This window comes from Equus asinus, chromosome 15 (genome assembly GCF_041296235.1).
Source record: "Equus asinus isolate D_3611 breed Donkey chromosome 15, EquAss-T2T_v2, whole genome shotgun sequence".
Lineage (NCBI taxonomy): Eukaryota > Metazoa > Chordata > Mammalia > Perissodactyla > Equidae > Equus > Equus asinus.
In genome coordinates, this window is record NC_091804.1 from 20,349,122 (window position 1) to 20,365,942 (window position 16,821).

General features: G+C 54.4%; 1 protein-coding gene across 6 annotated transcripts in view; it reads right to left on the reverse strand.

Moving 5' to 3' along the window:
- Positions 1–1,472: 1,472 nt before the first annotated feature.
- Positions 1,473–16,821, reverse strand: part of EBF4 (EBF family member 4) — a 66,552-nt gene continuing 51,203 nt past the window's right edge. For 4 of the 6 annotated variants that reach the window (XM_070485665.1, XM_044748297.2, XM_070485666.1 and 1 more), the window contains exons 8-18: positions 12,509–12,590; positions 11,599–11,716; positions 11,363–11,496; positions 11,145–11,271; positions 9,508–9,596; positions 9,309–9,374; positions 9,030–9,207; positions 8,750–8,938; positions 5,401–5,598; positions 4,075–4,150; positions 1,473–3,868 (exon numbers count right to left, since the gene is read on the reverse strand). In XM_070485665.1, the coding sequence (XP_070341766.1) occupies positions 4,080–4,150; positions 5,401–5,598; positions 8,750–8,938; positions 9,030–9,207; positions 9,309–9,374; positions 9,508–9,596; positions 11,145–11,271; positions 11,363–11,496; positions 11,599–11,716; positions 12,509–12,590 (1,252 nt within the window). In that variant the 3' untranslated portion in view covers positions 1,473–3,868; positions 4,075–4,079. Of the gene's footprint in view, positions 3,869–4,074; positions 4,151–5,400; positions 5,599–8,280; positions 8,444–8,749; positions 8,939–9,029; positions 9,208–9,308; positions 9,375–9,507; positions 9,597–11,144; positions 11,272–11,362; positions 11,497–11,598; positions 11,717–12,508; positions 12,591–16,821 lie in introns of those variants that run through there. The other 2 variants (XR_006513986.2, XM_044748301.2) reach the window with 2 other exon arrangements.

A 16,821-nucleotide genomic window follows, 5' to 3' on the forward strand; every position in this document is an offset into this window, starting at 1 on the left:
CTGACTGCCAGGGACCACCTCCAGGGCAGACCCTGTAATACCCCATCTGTATTCCCTCATCTTTACCTTTTTGGTGTATACTTGTCTGACTCCATCTGCCAGCACCTGCATCTCTTTGCCTGAGAGCTTTCTCTAGTGTCTGGGGCCTTGTTTTCTCACCCAAGGGGCCAACTGTAGTGCCAGGAAGGTAGTGCTTCCCTCCCACTGCCCCCAGAAGCCCTCAACCCCTGACTGATGGAAGATAGTATACAAATACGCAAGCTCTCTCGCCTCTCAGGTGGGAAATCTCTGAGGCATTTACTTAATATGTTTCCCAGAGTTCCCCAGTGGGATTGAGGTCCAGAAAACCCACAGTAGTAACTTGCTCAATAACACACTGTGTTGGGTTTCCTTCCCTTCGCTGCTTCTCTTCCTTCCTCGCTCACTGGTGCTTCCTGAGATTGCCTCCCAAATAAACCATCTGAACCCAAATCCTTGTCTCAGGGCTCTGCTCCTGAGAGGAATCCATACTAAGATAACCTCCATTCCAAGTGAATGATACCACTCTGACCAACATGAACGTAGGCTTTGGAGCCAAGATTAGGATTTCCATCACTGGTCTGGGATGTCTAGCACATGTAGGGGTCAAGCCCCAGGAATCAATCAATTCTGTCTTGTGTACGAGGCCTCAGGACTGTTGCTAAACTAAGACCTGGTTATCTGATAGCATTTATTGGGCAGTGGGGTCTCCATACAGGTTTATGTAAGATCAAGACTGAGCTTCTGTCACTTGGCTCAATGTCATCCTCAGATTTAGGATTGCTGGAGCTACTGAAAATGGAGTAGACTAAAGAATGTGGGCAGTCCAGGAAGTAATCCGTCTGTGAGGCCCAGAAGATGCCCTTGTTGCTTTGTTGGAGGTGCTGCAGACGCAGACGCAGACACAGGCCCAGGATTGCTGCAGGCTCGTCTTACACGGACTTGTGACTGATTTATTGGCTACAAAAAGGCCTGGTGTGATATCTACCACATTTGGTTAATAGTTTTCATCTCAAGTTACAGCTCTAATCAGGGGCTGTGTTGAAAAGGATTCTGTGATCCTGGTGGCTCTGAGGCATAGCAGAGGCTATCGGTGCCTGGCCTATATCCCTTTGACTCATTATTCTAGAATTTGCTTACAACATTGTATAACAGAAGCCTAACTGGTGGTTTTTTCTCTGCAGGTGGGAGGGGCAGGCCAGAAGTGCTAGAGGGTTAATCTCCTGGGAGCAGCCCTCAGGCAATGAGAGATGAGGGCTGGAGGATCAGCATCTTAGATCCTTTGTCCCTTGGGTGCAAAAACTCTGTGGTGTGCTCTAAAGTGTTTCCCAGAGTTCTCCGGCAGGGACTGTCTCAGCTTCTGCTTCTAGGGGAACCAAAACTACATGTGGGAAAGAACATTGTATTAGTCAGCCCGGGTTCCCAGAATAAAATACCATAGACTGGGTGGCTTAAGCAATAGAGATTTATTTTCTCACAGTTCTGGAAACTACAAGTCCCGGGTCAAGGTGGCAGTTGAATTGATTTGGTTCCTGGTGAGGACTCTCTCCTGGCTTGTAGACGGCCACCTTCTCATTGTGTCCTCACATGGTGGAGGGAGAGCTCTGGAGTCTCTTTCTCTTTATACAGGACACCAGTTCTATCAGACTAGAGCCCCACCCTTACGACCTTACTAACCTTTCACCTCCTTAAAGGCTCTGTCTCCAAATACAGTCCCATGGGAAGGAGAGGTTAGGGCTTCAAGGTATGAATTTTGGGAGGACACAATTCAGTCCATAGCAAACTTCATAACTGATTAGCTCTGCCTGCTGTGGATGAGGGAGAGGGCAGTGTTGACCCACATGGTGGCTGGAGCACACTGTTGTGAGGTCTCTGAGGACAGATATCACACCTCATTTATATCAACCACGGCACCTGACCCATCCCAAGAAGCAGAGTGTGATCACCATCCAGTAACCACCCACGTCCAGTCAGAGTGGAGTCCTGCGGGTGCCCAGCCTGGGAGGGCCCTAGGCAGTGGGAACTGTGCGGAGCCTGAATGCAGCAGGGCATGGGCTCGCAGGCTTTGGGGCTCTGCAACACAGGCTGGAAGCAGGAACTGACGGACAGGCCAGGTGAGCACTGAAAATAGGGCAGGATGACCAGACACTAACCCTGTCACGGGTCCTAGGTGAGATGAATCCCAGGTACTGGCCAATAAGACAAGAGAAGGCAGTGGAGGCCTCTGATGGACAGGGCCAGCCCATCTGCCTTGGCAAGTGTGTTTGTCCAGAGGGCTGCAGAGTGTGGGCAAGTGGGTCAGGAAAGGACAGGGTTTCCAAAGGCCAGAGCCAAGGAGTGCTGCCAGGAGAGAGAGGAAGGCCTGAGACTGGGGCTGGACAGTGGGCTCTCTGGACAGTGGGTCAAAAAAGTGGCTTCCAGGGTCAGACAGCTAGGCCTGTGGGGTCTAGGGAACATGTCTCATGGAGACAACTGGGATTCATTGCGGGGGGGGGGGGGGGGGCGGGGCAGTAAATGAGCCTGGGAGCCTTGCCTCTTTACTACCCCTCGTCCCAATCTCTGAGACAGGAGAGCCAGAAGGTACCTAGGCCTGGGGAGGAGAGAGGAGGCAGGAGGGGTGGCGTTACTCAAAATAGGCTCCCCTGTGAGCCAAAAGCTGCCTGACACAGCCCAGGTGAGGCCCTGCAGCCTCCGAGTGGGATGAAGCTCAAAACATCTGGGTAGTGTTTAGTTTGCTCTGTTCTGGTTCTGAGCAATGTCCTTCTGACAACTACCACCTTGGTCCTGGCCAGACAGCTGGGGGACTGAGTCCTCTGTGGCCAGATTCTGCTCCTTGCCAGGGTTCTCAGGCCTGCTAGCGTGCCCCTACCCAGACCACAGTACCTGAGAGCAGAGATGGAGCAAAGGATACTTGCTCAGTTGAACTCTGGGGCTGTTGAAAAGCCCAGGGTGCAAGAAGACTGCCCAGAGGCATGGTTTAGAGGGGCCCCATGAGAGCTACAGCACCGCTGAAAAAAGCAGACCCATGCCAAGGAAGCAGACAAGAGAGGCTGGGTGGCCACCTGCATCTGTGTTTATTGTTCTGTTTTCCCCAACCTCAGCAGAGCAGAGTGTGAGGTCAGGGGCAGCTGAATCCATTCCATGGTTCTATGGGGCCAGCCAGAGTCATGTGTGGGTGGGGGCCACAGTCCATGAGACATCCATTATGGGGAAGACCCACAATTCTGGGGCCTGGCACCCCCTCTTCTGCACCCTCCATGTCCAAAGCCCCCACCGAGATTCCTGATGTGGCAAGCATGAGTGCGCAGGTCTCAAAAGGAGTGAGGCAGCTACAGGGTCAAGTGGCCATCGGAAGCTCCATGGGAGCCTGGGCAGGCCTCCCGAGGCTGCTGGCCACCACCCCTTGCCCTGGAGGTAAGTTGGGATGCTTGGCCAGATGCAAACAGGACCTTCCCAGGCCACCTCTCCCTGAGTTGTCCTCTTTCCCACAGTGCCCATCCTGTGCTCCTGTCACCCAATGCCCTTGGTCTGTACAAGGTATTTCTCTTCCAGAGGAACCGACCCAGGGAGTGAGGCCTGGCATCCTAGCACCTCCCCGGGATGCTCTCATGCCAAGAGCATCAGCACAGTGCTGGGCTTCCAACCAGCCCCAAGAAAGGGAGGTGAGAGAAGCCTGTGGGGCTGGGTGGGGCCTTGAGCATGGGGAGGAAGCCCTCTCCCCGTCCAGGCCCACGGTTTGAGGTCTGTCTGCAGCGCTGGCCCTGTATCTGTCTGTGCTGCCATCCAGGGCGTGGGTGTGATTCCTGGAGGGACCAACAGTCTGGTCTCAGTGGGGGCAACACCTGCAGACCTGGTGGGTGGAACGAAAGAAGATCCTGAAGGAAGGCTGGCTGCAAGGAGACAGGAAACCACTTCTCTCCACTTGCTCAGCTTGGGCCACCAGGATGGGCTATGTGGCCTGGACCTAGAGAAAGAGACTTGGACCCCAGCTCCCCATTCCTGCTAAGGTCTTTTGGAGAGGGAGCCCATCCAGGGCTGACCCAGCCAGAGACTTACCACAATTAGGAGTATGCCAGGCTCTGAAGCCCCCGGGCTGGAGAGTGGAACTTGTCGGAATCCTCAAAAGGCTGGTCTGCAATAACACAAGGAGAGATAACACATGGAGAGAAGCCATAAGCCACGTGTAGCATGGGGACCTTATCTCCTGTCCCTCTCTGGGCTAGGGACAGCATGCAGGGTGTATAGCACTTTCTGAGGGCAGAGGTATCAAGAGCCTTGAAGGTAGTTGGTCACCCTTAGCCCTGGCCTGGGGCCAGCACAGCAGAGAGTTAGGTGACGTCTCTAACTAGACCTCCTACGAGGTGCAGCCCTGAGTCCTGGCTCCCCTAGCTTCCTCAATCGAGAGAGATGACTCTGGGCTCTTCTTCCCAGCCCTGCCTCCTTCAGAGGGCCTGTCTGACATATGACCAAGTACCAGGACAGAAAAGGAAAGAGCCAACACAGCAGCAGCCTGTCTTCCTCCCACATCTCCACGAAATTCATCACTTCCATCACCCCCGGCCCCTGCCTAACCCCCTCCCATGATGTGCTCAAAGGAGAAATCAGTGGCCTTCTGTCCTCCGCACCCCTCATATTTTAAGCTCTAGACATCTTAAGACAAATTATCCAAAAATTGGAAACAAGGCAAAAAGTGACTGGGTACCCTTTAAATCATCCTAGAGCATTATTATCTAACAAGCCCACCCTAAGGGTCATGTTACTCTCGGGGACTTTTTTTGACTTGCTATACACTACCGGTTAGGGCTAGGCTTTGTTAAATTGGATGTTGACTTGGAGGAGATTGATAAATGGCAAACGACAACCATTTCACTAATGGGTGCAGGAGGGAGGACTTGGTCTCAATTTTTTATCTGTAAAATGGGGGAGGGGAAGCTGGGCTAAACCATATAGAAGGTCAGTCCCTTCCATCCAGTTACCCAGTCTCTCACAATGGTGTGTGCTACCCCCCAGTGGACACAGGGAGGCACAGGTCAAAGGCACGCAGCCGGTGTCGGGTGGAGTCCCTTCAGCTCCGAGAGTTTGCTCTGGGCTCAGGTGGATGGGGGTGGGGCCCTGGGGTAGTTTCCAGACCTTCTTCAACTGAGATGTGAGTCTCCTTCCCCAACCAAGTGGCCAGTTGATAGCATCCAGAGTGGTGAGCATCCCAAGCTATGAGGCCCAGGAAAGTGAGGTCCAGATGGACCTCCTTGGGCACCCGTAGAGCTCCCTGCTCTGCAGCCTCCAGGGAGAACTGGTCAACTGGTATGGTGAGATGTGGAGGGAGTGGGCCCCTCAAGCCCTGCTGCTCCACCACGCCCCAGTGGGGCAGCCCCGCTCACTCACCTGGAAGCCCCTCTCCGTGGGCTCTGGGGCAGGCCTGGGGTGGGGAGCTGGGCGGGCGCAGCACGGGGGCAAAGGCGCTCCTCTGTTTGACAGCGGAGATCATGTTGACAGGCGAGAAGGAGAAGACACTGGTGGTGGGGGCAGCGGCCGGGAGGGACATGGAGGAGGCAGCGGCCAGCGGGGGGCTAGAGGGCATGACTCCGGGGCGGGGCGGGGAGGGGCAGGTGCAGCAGGGAAGGCGGTGGGAGACACAACAGGGAGACAGCACCAGAGTGAGCAGCTCAGTTGGGGCCCTGGTCTGGGCAGTGGGCCCCACATGGGCTGCTGACCTGGGCACCAGGCTCAGACCTCAATGGGGGCTGTGAGGATTTTGGGGAGACCAGCACAGGGCAGGGACTAGAGACAAGCTGGAAGCGTCTGGGGTCTTGGGCCAGCACTCGCCTTTTTGGGGGTTTTGCAGACCCCTTCTCAGAACTGGAGGTGACAGGATAAGACTAGGTAAAAATGAAAGCAAAACCAGAACATCCAACAAAACTGAAGACTGGGAGGTATGCTCAAAGATGAGGGATGAGCAAGAGAAGGAACAAGTTAGAGTTCCCACTGAAAACCACCAGGATTCTGAGATGCTAAGAAACATTTATAGGCCCTGGGGTGCCAAGGTTAGAGTCAAAGATGAGAGTTCATAGCAGAGCTCGGGCAAGTGGTCAGGGATGAAGTTTGGGGGTATACATAAGCTCCTGTTATAAGGCTTCTCTGTCTAGAATCACAGCTCACACAACAAGCACCCTAACTTCCTCCACAAATATGTTCCCTTACCAATTACCCCCCACCCCAGGCACTCTGTTCTCTTCCAGCTTAATGCAGGTCCTTGCCATCTCCAGCCAGGGTCCAAGAGGCCTCCTGTATCTCCCTCTTCCAGCTGGTCCATTTTAAAGGAAGGTGTAGGGATCGACATCCTCAGATCTTCCTGTTCTCTAGCCCCCAGCCATCCAGGGCTGTGGCTTCTTCTCCTGGGAATAGCCAGGGAGCCTCCTGCAAACAGGCTTGGCCTGCCCCTCCTTCCTGCAGCGTCCTCTCCTGGGGGCTCCTGCCTGCCCAAGGCATCTCTGGATCCCCTTTCTACATCCTCATCTGAGCCCAATTCCCTGACTCTTTCTTCTGAAGACCCATAAGGCTGTGATTTTGAGTGTTGTCCAAGTAGCCGGCAACTCGGTGGGGCTGGGACCCTCCTGGAGGAAACCAATAGCCTGAGAAGGCTGCCTTTGGTATCAGAGCTGCCCCTGCCCCTCATGCAAAGATGCCTTCAACAGCTGTCCCTGTTCTAAATGTTCTCAGCCCCATGGATCTCCATAGATGACTTGAGACGGATGCCAGAAAATGTACTATATCTCTTCAGGCCTGGGGCTCACAGCCACATAGTGTAGCTTGGGTAGTACTGGGAGCTGTGGGTCAGTCGACGGCTGCTGGCAGCTAAAGCAGAAGACTAAAGGGAGGTCCAAGCAGACAGCCCCAGACTCTCTGTCTGGAACAGTTGTGGGTGTCATTCCACGCAGGTCCTGGCAAACTCAATGAGAATGACATCCCCTGGAGGTGTGCCACAAAGTACCATGCACATGGAGAATGGATGGGGATCTGGGTAAGCACCGGTTAAGACAATATCAGGAGGTGGGATGGACCTTCAGGTGTGTCCAAGGTGTCCCTAGCTGATGCTGGAAGTGGGGCTTAAGCAGCTCTAGAACTCTCAATCCTCTGGCTAAATGGGGAGACCCCAGGTGGGCTGGCTTCTGCCCCCTGGAGTAGTGTGTTCCTCTGCCGACAGCACTGTGTGCGGTGGGGAGAGTGGCTGGTATTCCAGTCCCCACCAGTTTCAAATCTGAGGGGCACCCAGAGAGAGGCTGTAAAAGTACTTTCCCAGAAGTGAAGGGAAGTGGGAGCAGTGGAGCCTGGTGTGAGCAAAGGGCCAGGAGAGATGGGGTTTTGGTTGGGCCACCAGAGCGTCATGGTCTGCGTGGACGCTGCCATACGAGGCTTTGGGTCCCAGAAGGGAGCGCAGGCCATGAGAAGAGAGCCAATCTCACATGCGCAGTCAGAAGGAACAACACCCAGGAAGGCTGGGCAGGGGCCAGATATTCAGTCCTTAGCAAGAGCAAACATAAGCCAGAGGATGGGGAGAGGGAACTGCAGGAAAAGCCACAACCAGCTCCCCCTTGGGCAGCCTTCCCCATTCCTCTGGCTCAGCAGCGTCTCCCAGGACTTGAGGTATAACCTCTCTTACAATTGATAGGGAGGCTCCTTGCAGGCGAGCAGGGATGGAGTTAAACCCCGAGCCCAGTGCTTGGCACACCATAGATGTTTTATAGATGTCTGCTGAATAGCTAAACTATAAGGAGCTGGAAACAGGACATTCTTGAACTTGGTGTTGGAAGGAGTGACTTGAAGGCAGTGCAAAATGGCAAAAGCAGAAAATCTCTATTGCTCATCTACCCAGCTCTGAGCTGCCCCCCCAGTACGCCAGACAGAGGATGGTCACAGTGCCCACAGTCAGTGCTGAGACTATGAAATCATACACTCTTTCTGAATTGTGCCTGGGCTCTTTACGCACAGTGGCACACTCTGTTCTGAGAACAACCCTAAGCAAGGGGTGTGTGTGTGTGTGTGTGTGTGTGAGATACTGATCTCATTTTCAGAGAGGAAACTCAAGTTCAAAGAAGTAAAGTAACTTGCTGAATGTCAGACAGCTCCTGATTTGGACATCCAAACTCTGAATCCAGCTGTCTGACCACGCAAAATTTGCTCGCTCTGCGCAGCCAGATAGCAGGGGGCCACATCTTCCCTCCCGCGACCCCTGCCTCTCAGACTCAGGTTCCGGCGGGGCTCGGGGCCAGGGGAAGGACCGCTTTTCTCGAGCCCTGAGTTCCCTCAGGCTTCCGGAAGGGGGCGCCAGCCTCCTCTCGAAGTCCTGGCATGAGATGGAAAGGTGGCAGTCCGCCAGGTTTCAGCTGGACGTCTGCTCATCAAAGCCCGTTTCAGGAGGAGGGGAGCACTAGAAGCGATGTGTACCACTGGAGTCAGCGAAAAGAACTAAACGTGCAAGAACTGCTCTGGCCCTAAGGTCCTGGGATGTGCAATGGAGGGTGGGGTTAAGGCACAGGTGCCCAACGCAGAGAGGTTGCAGGCAGAGAGGGCTGGCCTGGCTCCCGAGGGGAAGGCCAGGGTCCACCCTCAAGAAACATGTGTGCCACCCCCGCCCCCGCGCCCGCCCGCCCTAAGAGCTCAGAATGGGCAGGGCTGAGCCCCATTCTGTTTCCCGGGACCCCGGTCCCGCCCTCTGCGGGTAGGGGACACTCACTGGCAAAGGGTGAGGTGGCTGTGGAGCCATTGAGGAAGCTAGGGGACCCGGGCACGCCGAGTCCGGCCACGCCAGGTGCCCCGTAGCCGCCGAGGCCGGCTCCGAGGCCGCTGCCGTAGCTGCTCTGCTGCGAGCCGGGGCTGGGCGCGAACCCGCGGGGGGACGCGCTGCTGCAGCTGCGCGCATAGCCTGCGAGAGAGCGGCAGTCAGGGGCCCAGCGCCGGCAGGGAAGGGGCCATCCGGGTGCCGGGCACTGCCGGGAGGGGGCGGCGGGACGCACCCGGCTCCGGCCCGGGCGTGGCGTCCCCGACAGCGATGGCCAGCGGGCTGCTGAAGGCGTTGATGCCCACGACGGCGGGGTGCGGGTGGCTTGGAGCCAGGGGTCCGAGTGGCGCGGGCGCACGGGGGGCGCTGTACAGAGCCTCAGCCACGTCCGCCGCGCGCTTCAGGAGGAGCTCCTGCGAAGACAAGAGCAGGGCACGGCCGAGGCAGCCGCAGGCGCCGGGAGGGGGACAGCCCCGGGCCTGGCAGCGCCAGGAGGCGGGCGGAAGCGCCATACCTGGTTACTGCTGGGCACTCCATACAGAGCCTCGGCTAAGTCGGCCGCCCGCTTCAACAGCACTTCCTGGGGGCAGGGGAGGAGACAGAGGGACGGAGGGGCAGCCCCTGCGGTGGCGGAGGGGCTGGGAGCCTCCTCCTTCTCCCCACCTCGGCCACAGGACACCCTCATCCCTGCCCGGCAGCGCCCCTCTGAGTACCTTGGGCAGCCGCTCAGGATCTCCGGGGTGTCTGGGAATGACTTTCTGTAGCCTCTGGAATCCATAGTCAATGGTGGGCTCGTTCAGGGCTGGGGAGAGGGGCTGTGTTTGGAGGAAGGCCCCTCCCAGCGCCAGGCACTCAGGGCAAACCCTCAAGCAACCAGGCCAGGAGCCTGGCTGCAGACCCCTTCCACCCCGCCCAGCCCAACCCTCTCGGAAAACTCAGGGCACCCGGGTCAGCGAGATTTAGGAAGTTTCCTCAGTTCCTTTCTTTGCTCATTCATTTACTGAGCCAAGCCCTGGGCCAGGAGCTTGGCATTAACCCACATGCACTAAAAGATCCCACTTGTGATTAGAAAAAAAGGAAACTGTATGTACATATTAGCTTCTATATTCCTAGGGGCAGGGCTGAAGGGAGAATTTTCTGTCTGCATTTGGTCTTATCAGGAGCAAATTATTTATTGTAAAAAAGAAAAAACTCAACCATCTCCATTTATCACAGCTCAGGTGGACTCTGACCATTGGAGGTTAGCATGTTTTCCCAAGGAAGGGACTGGCCCACATCCAGAGCTCAGGGGGCCGCAGTGGCCTCCTGACCAGGTTCCAGAAGCCCTCATCCTCTCCTTTTCTACTCTCCTCCTCCTCTTCTGCAGCCTGGCCCAATCTAACTCACCAGCCTCAAACTACCTATCTTCTCCAACTGCAGGTTTAGTGAATGTTCTTTATTCTGGGTCTTTGTGCTTGTATTCCTTCTCCCAGAAGCCTTTCCTTCCCCATCTCTACCTCCCTATTCATCCCTCTGTCCCACTTTAGGCCAGTTTAGCCCACACTCCCTCCTGGAGGTTTTCTCTGACTGCCAGCCCCGCCACCTGCAACTCCATCTGCCCCACCCTGTGTTCACTGCTTGGCCTCCCCACTTTAGACTGGAACTCCCTGACAGTAAGCAGGGTCACTACCTAGTGTCCAGCACCCCAGGAAAGGCTTGTTGTATATCCGTTGGGTGGGGTGCGGGGATGGGGAGAAGTGAGAGGCTTGGGCTGGGGCAGGGCAGGAGGGTGGAGGCAGAGAGAGTCCTGGCCCATGGCCAAAGAGAGCCAGGATGGGGGAATTCTACAATGGCTCTTCAGAGAATGGCATTCACTCATGTCTTGTGTTAACTTCTCACCTTGGCTTCCTGCAAGGGGTGTGTGTGTGTGCTGGGGGGTATGTTCATGTGCATGCACAGTGGAGCCTGGGGTGGCTTGGGGGAACCAACAGACTCAGGGAAGATTCGGGGAGCAGCGAGCCTATTTGGGGACATCTTTGAAATAAACACTCCCACGGAGATATTTTAGACCCTGAGAAGGGATGGGGGCAGGGGAGACGCCCTGGCAAGAAGCCCAAGGCCAGGAGAATTGTCTGGCCAGGGAGGGGATTCCATGCCACTCCAGGGAGGGGATCGGGAACTAGAGGCCAGGGAGGGAAACCGAGAAGAAACAGGGGAAGACTGTCCTGCGAGACGAGGAGTCACAGGGTACAGGCTGGGGCATGGGCGGGGATGCAGCTGTTTAGGGGGCGTGGTGACTCAGTAGATACTCGGTAACTCGGACCCTGGGCTCCCGCGGGATGTGGCTCCTTCCACCAACCCAACTCCTTACCTGTGTAGACAAAGCGGCCCGGGGCTCCCTTGCAAAATTGCTTGGACTTGTAGGAGAGGGTCACCTCTACCACCCCAGGAATGTGCCGCGGGGGCGTCTGCACCCGTATGGCGTGGGGCGTGATGAGCTGTGAGGGGAGAGGGGAGGCCTGCGGTTCGACCGGGCGAGGGGAGGGCCTAGCCGCGAGGTCCGGAGGGAGACTGGCCGGGGTGGCCCACCTCGCTCCACACGAGCACGTTCCCAAACACGACCTGCAACCCGTCGAAGAAATTGTCGCCGATGACAATCACGGTGGCGCCCCCTGTGGTCCAGCCCTCTCCAGGGCTGATGGCCTTGATGCAGGGGGTGGCAGCTGGGAGGCAGGAGAGAAGGCAGGTCAGGGGCCCGCGCCAAGGTGGGAACTGGGGGGGTTGGCTGGACCCGCGGCAGCCCGGGCTGGGCCAGGCGTCCTGACCTTCGGAGGGGTCCAGGCGGCGCGCCCTGCGGCCATGCTTGGAGTTGTTGTGCACAAACATGTTGTCAGACACGGCCAGCACGTGTCCATCCACGCTCACCGTCGTGGACACCACCACCTGCGGGGAGAGCCGAGGCCAGCCTGGTTGGGGCCCTTGGGGGCTCGCGAGAGGGGACTGATGCCGGGCACCAGCAACTTGAGGCTGATGGCTACATGATGGAATTCAGGGTCACTAGCACTGGGAAGAGCTTCAGGCCCTCAGGGACTGAGCTGGTGGAAAGGGGTCAGCTGGATTAGGTGACACCCACAGATGCACAGTCTCTAGCTGCCTAGAGGAACTGACGCCCAGGAGCTAGAAAAATCAAGAACCCTGGAAAAAACTCTGGCTCCTTGGACAGAGTGACTCCTGTTTTTGGACTCCCCCCTCCAGCCCCCCAGGCTGTATCCTTGGGGCTCCAAGGCAGGGATGGGTCTTAGGCATTTGGGAATAAGAGTTTTGGTTTGGGGGGCAGCATTAGCTAGAGAACCTATCAGTGGGAGCCCCCACCCTTGGGAGGAAATTGGGACTGCCTGCTCCCCCCAGCTCTTCACTGGGAGGGGTGTACAGGTTGGGGATGTGCTAAGGGCAGCTGCTCTCTGCTTCACGCTATGCAAATTAGCTGGGTCGTTAATCATGTAAAAATGTCACAATTAGCATCTCCTTAAGTGGGACTCTAATGAAGCCTCCCTTGGCAGCCAGCGTCAGTTGAGATGGAGCTGCCCCACCCCCAGCAGGCGTCAGGCCCTGAAGCACAGGGCTGGGCAGAGGTCTGCCCTGGGGCCTTTCCCAGCGTGGCAGGGCCACAGCCTCCCCCTCCCCCACTATCTGGAAAGGGTGGGTTTGCAGGGGGAACTATCCCCCCAGACCCACCTGGAAGCGGCGCATGTCTCGGGGATTCCCTGCATTCTTTAGGCAGTTCTGGTTGCATTTGAGGAAGAACTTGAGGAAGAACCTGAAACAGTGTGGTCGGTGGGCTCAAGGGTCTGGGGTTCTGGAAACAGATGAAGATCCAACTGCTTCCTGCCATGCTCCCTCCTGCAGGTGACTCCCCTCTGCCTGCTCACACACAGGTTCACACCCCATATTCCCATCATAAGCTGCATATACACAGGGTGTACACACTGAGGAGACCGGTCCCAAGGACTCCTTCACTACGCAGAATATGTCCCCATGGTGTACAGATCACACAGTGCTTGTCCCACAAAGTGTATGCTCATCACATTCACACAAATATACTCATCATAAAGAGTATGTCCATTAAATGTAGTATGTATACTGATTACTCATGAGCTATACCCATCACCCAATGTATACTCCATATATAGCAGGCACTCACATTTACCTGTAAACATCCCGCACCATGCATATTTGTCACAGTATATGCCCATCACACATAGAGTGCATCCATATCCCATGGCATATCCCTCCCCCAGAGTATACTCATCACCCACACAATGCATACTCGCCATAAACTGTATGTCCATTATATACACTGCATATGCCTTACATTCTATTACTCACAAAACATAGCCATAACACATAGCGTGTACCCCACACTCAGGGTATACCCTTCACAGGAGCGTATGCAATATGTGCTCCATATACAGCCTGTACTCATCACGCACACATGGCACACTATGCACACAAAGTCTGTATCCCTCACGTGGAGTGTGTAACTATCCTACACAGTATATGCACTGAAAGAATATGGAACACATAGATTATATATATGAATACACCATTTTACGTTGCATATGATCACCCAAAAGACGGTTGTTGCAAATACTGTATAGTCATCACATATAGCAAGCAGATCCCCCCACAACAAATCCGCCTGCCACATAGCAGATCCCCCTTAGACGTAGCAGATCTCTCTCACACATAGCAGATGCCCTGCCCCAGCACGTCCCCCTGGAAACAGATCTCCATGCCTTCTATGTCCATTACACACAGAGTACAAACCTAATTAGACAGAGTAGATGCCCATCACAGACACACAGGTACCTTCAGACACGCTGTACAGATACACAGTGAAGATCTTCCTTTTCACATACAGGAATCAGGAAAAGGCACAGTATATGGAGTGATGAGGTTGCTTTTTAGACAAACACATGAGCCCTTGGTCCTCCAGTCCTTCCAGGCAGCTGGTTGGGATGGTGGGGCCTCGGTCCTGCCATGCACCAGTAAGATAACCCTGGACAATGCTCTGGTTTTGTACCCTTAGTGAACTCAGGATACTATCAATATCTGCCTTAGCCTCTACAGGACTCTATGAGTATCTGGGGAGATGCGCTTTATAAACTGTAAGGTGTTTGGCTAAAGTGTGCGGGGGTCCTGGCCTGTGGCACAGCCTTCTGGGCCACACTGTGAGTTTCTCCAGCCAGCTTCTTTGTTTTACCACTGCCCTCTGTTTTTTTTTTTTTTTTAGATTTTATTTTTCCTTTTTCTCCCAAAGCCCCCTGGTACATAGCTGTGGGTCCTTCGAGTTGTGGCATGTGGGATGCCACCCCAGCATGGCTTGATGAGTGGTGCCATGTCCGCGCCCAGGATCCGAACTGGAGAAACCATGGGCCACCGAAGTGGAGCACGCAAACTTAACTCGGCCGTGGGCCTAGCCCCTTGCCCTCTGGTTTTGAACCTCAAATTTGAACATCCGTGGAACTCATCAGAGTTGCCTCCAGTCTACAAACATGAAATTCACATTCAGAGGAAGATTTGTTACAGGCTCTGAAAGCTAGTCCCTAAAGAGGAGGTCCTCAAGTGTTGGGACACCTGGAACAGAGGTGTCCCAGGGGGCAGCCCCCCATTGGTGACTGGTGCAGCCACCAGTCACTTTCCTGGAGATGCACCTCCCCACGGGCCCTGCCTCTGTCCCCCTGCTGGCCCTTCAGCATCTGTCATATTCCCCCACACAAGAGGGAGCCCCTTTCAGTTCTCTTTCCATAGAGACGTTACATCCGCATGCATTTCCATCCACAGTGGACACTACCCAAAATACTTTCCTGTAGTGTAGACCTTCTACACAACCCTGCAGAGCACTCTGAGGTGCAGACATACACCTTGTATGACCTCAAACAATGCACGCCCACCATGTACACACTCCATACCCCCCTACGCCCCGCAGTGCAGACAGCTTATATGCCCCAAACAGTAGTCATCATAGTAGAGACGCCCTATATACCCCTATAGGTCACCCCAAGGTGTAGACACAGCAAATGCTCCCAAATAGTACACCTGCGCAGTGTAGACACTCCATTCGCCTCACATTCTATGCCATAGTATGATTCCCTAAACCCCTATAAGACACCCATGGTGTAGACACCCCTATGTCTACAGTAGTCACCTCCTGCATGTCCCACATTTATGTGACATAGAGTGTAGACATCATAATCACACATAGTGCAGACAAGTTCATTTAAATTCCATATTCATGTGCTCAGTCCTTTACAAGGTGCTGGAAGGAGGAGGGCAAAACACCAAGATAGGACACAGTCCCTGTCCTAAAGGGCATTAATGTTAATTCTTGGATATCACTGATGATGCACCAAGCATAGGAGTGTCTCAAAGATGACACGTACTTCCCTTACATCCACACGCGTGCCCATTGCACCCAACCCTGCCCCTAAACCTACGGGATCCAGAGGAAGGGTTCCTGGGATGGGGCCAGAGATGTAGGCTCCGGCCCAGGCACACACTCGCTGTGAGACCCGGGGTAGATCCTGCATCTCTGGTATCCATCCTCATCTATGAACCAGGAGAGCAGCAGTGATTCATGGCTGCTGAGATGCCTTCCAGTGCTGCCTCTAGGACATTCTTTACTTCTGACCTCCCAAGGCCTCAGGCTGCTGTTTCCTGCAGGGTCCTGGCTCCCCATGGGGGAGCCCCCTCTGGCCCTTCTATAGCCCTTGCTCAGTAGGTTTTCCTACCTTTCCCCTTTCCAGTATAACTTATTTGAAGAAATAAGTTACAGGTTGCATTTGTCCTTTGGGTCTACACCAGTTACCATTTCCTGTCTGTCCAGTCTTTCTGGCCAACTCTAGGTTTGGGGGCCATCCCTCCCTGAGAGCCCCAGGGCCCTGCCGGGACCTCCATCTATGCAGACCTGCCCCGGAACATCTGTTTTTGAGCCTGGTTGGCAGAGTGGTTTTGAGTAAGAAGCAGCCAAGGCCTGGGCCCTCTGTGGGGGTGTTGAGGGTCAGTCCCCTTTTCCCTTCCCTCTGAACTCTTGGTCAGAGCCACACATTCATGCCATCAGTGGTAGAGCTGCTGAAATCTCTCCCACTGCCACTTGGTAGTGCGTGAGCTGCTCACAGCCCGCAGCCCACTCAGCCAGAGGCCAAACCAACGCAAACACCCTCCAGAGAGCCTGCTGCTATCGCTGCACCCTGCCCCCCAGAGCCTCAGGGCTACTGAGAACAATTATCCACAACGTGAAAATAGGCATAAGGATGACTGCGAGTCCTTTCAAAGTCATCCTGGAACAGTAGTTTCAAAGAGTGGTGCCCAGACCAGCAGCATCAGCATCATCTGAGAACTTACTAGAAATTCAGAATCTCAGGCCCCAGCTCAGACCCCCTGAATCAGAAACTCTCGGGCTGGGGCCCAGACATCTGTGTTGTCATAAGCTCTCCAGGTGATTCTGGCGCACCCTAAGGTTTGAGAACCACTGCTCCAGAGCTGCACTATCTGATGTGGTGGCCACTAGCCCTGCTTGGAACTGAGCACCAGAAATGAAGTTAGTCTGAATTGAGATGTGCTGGAAGTGTAAAATATACATTGGATTTCAAAGACTTAGTTAGAAAAAAAAGAATGTCAAAATATCCCATTAGTAATTTTTTGGTATTGATTACATGCTGAAATGATAATATTTTGGACATATTGGGTTAAAGTATATTGTCACAATTAATTTTACCAGTTGCTTTTTGTTTTTTAAAATGTAGCTACTAGAAAATTTTAAATCACATATGTGGCTAGCATTATATTTATATTGACAATGCTGCTCTAGAGTGTTATGTTAACAAAGCCACTTATGAGTTATCTGATTGTCTAGGAGGAAGTAACTTTGACTGTATTTGCTATTGATTGGGGCCCAGACTCTGTAAAGTTAAGTGTTAATTTGCAGAAAGCTGCAAATGTGTTTTTTGGGGAAACGTAAATAATTTCCCTCTCCCCTCCCCGCTCCT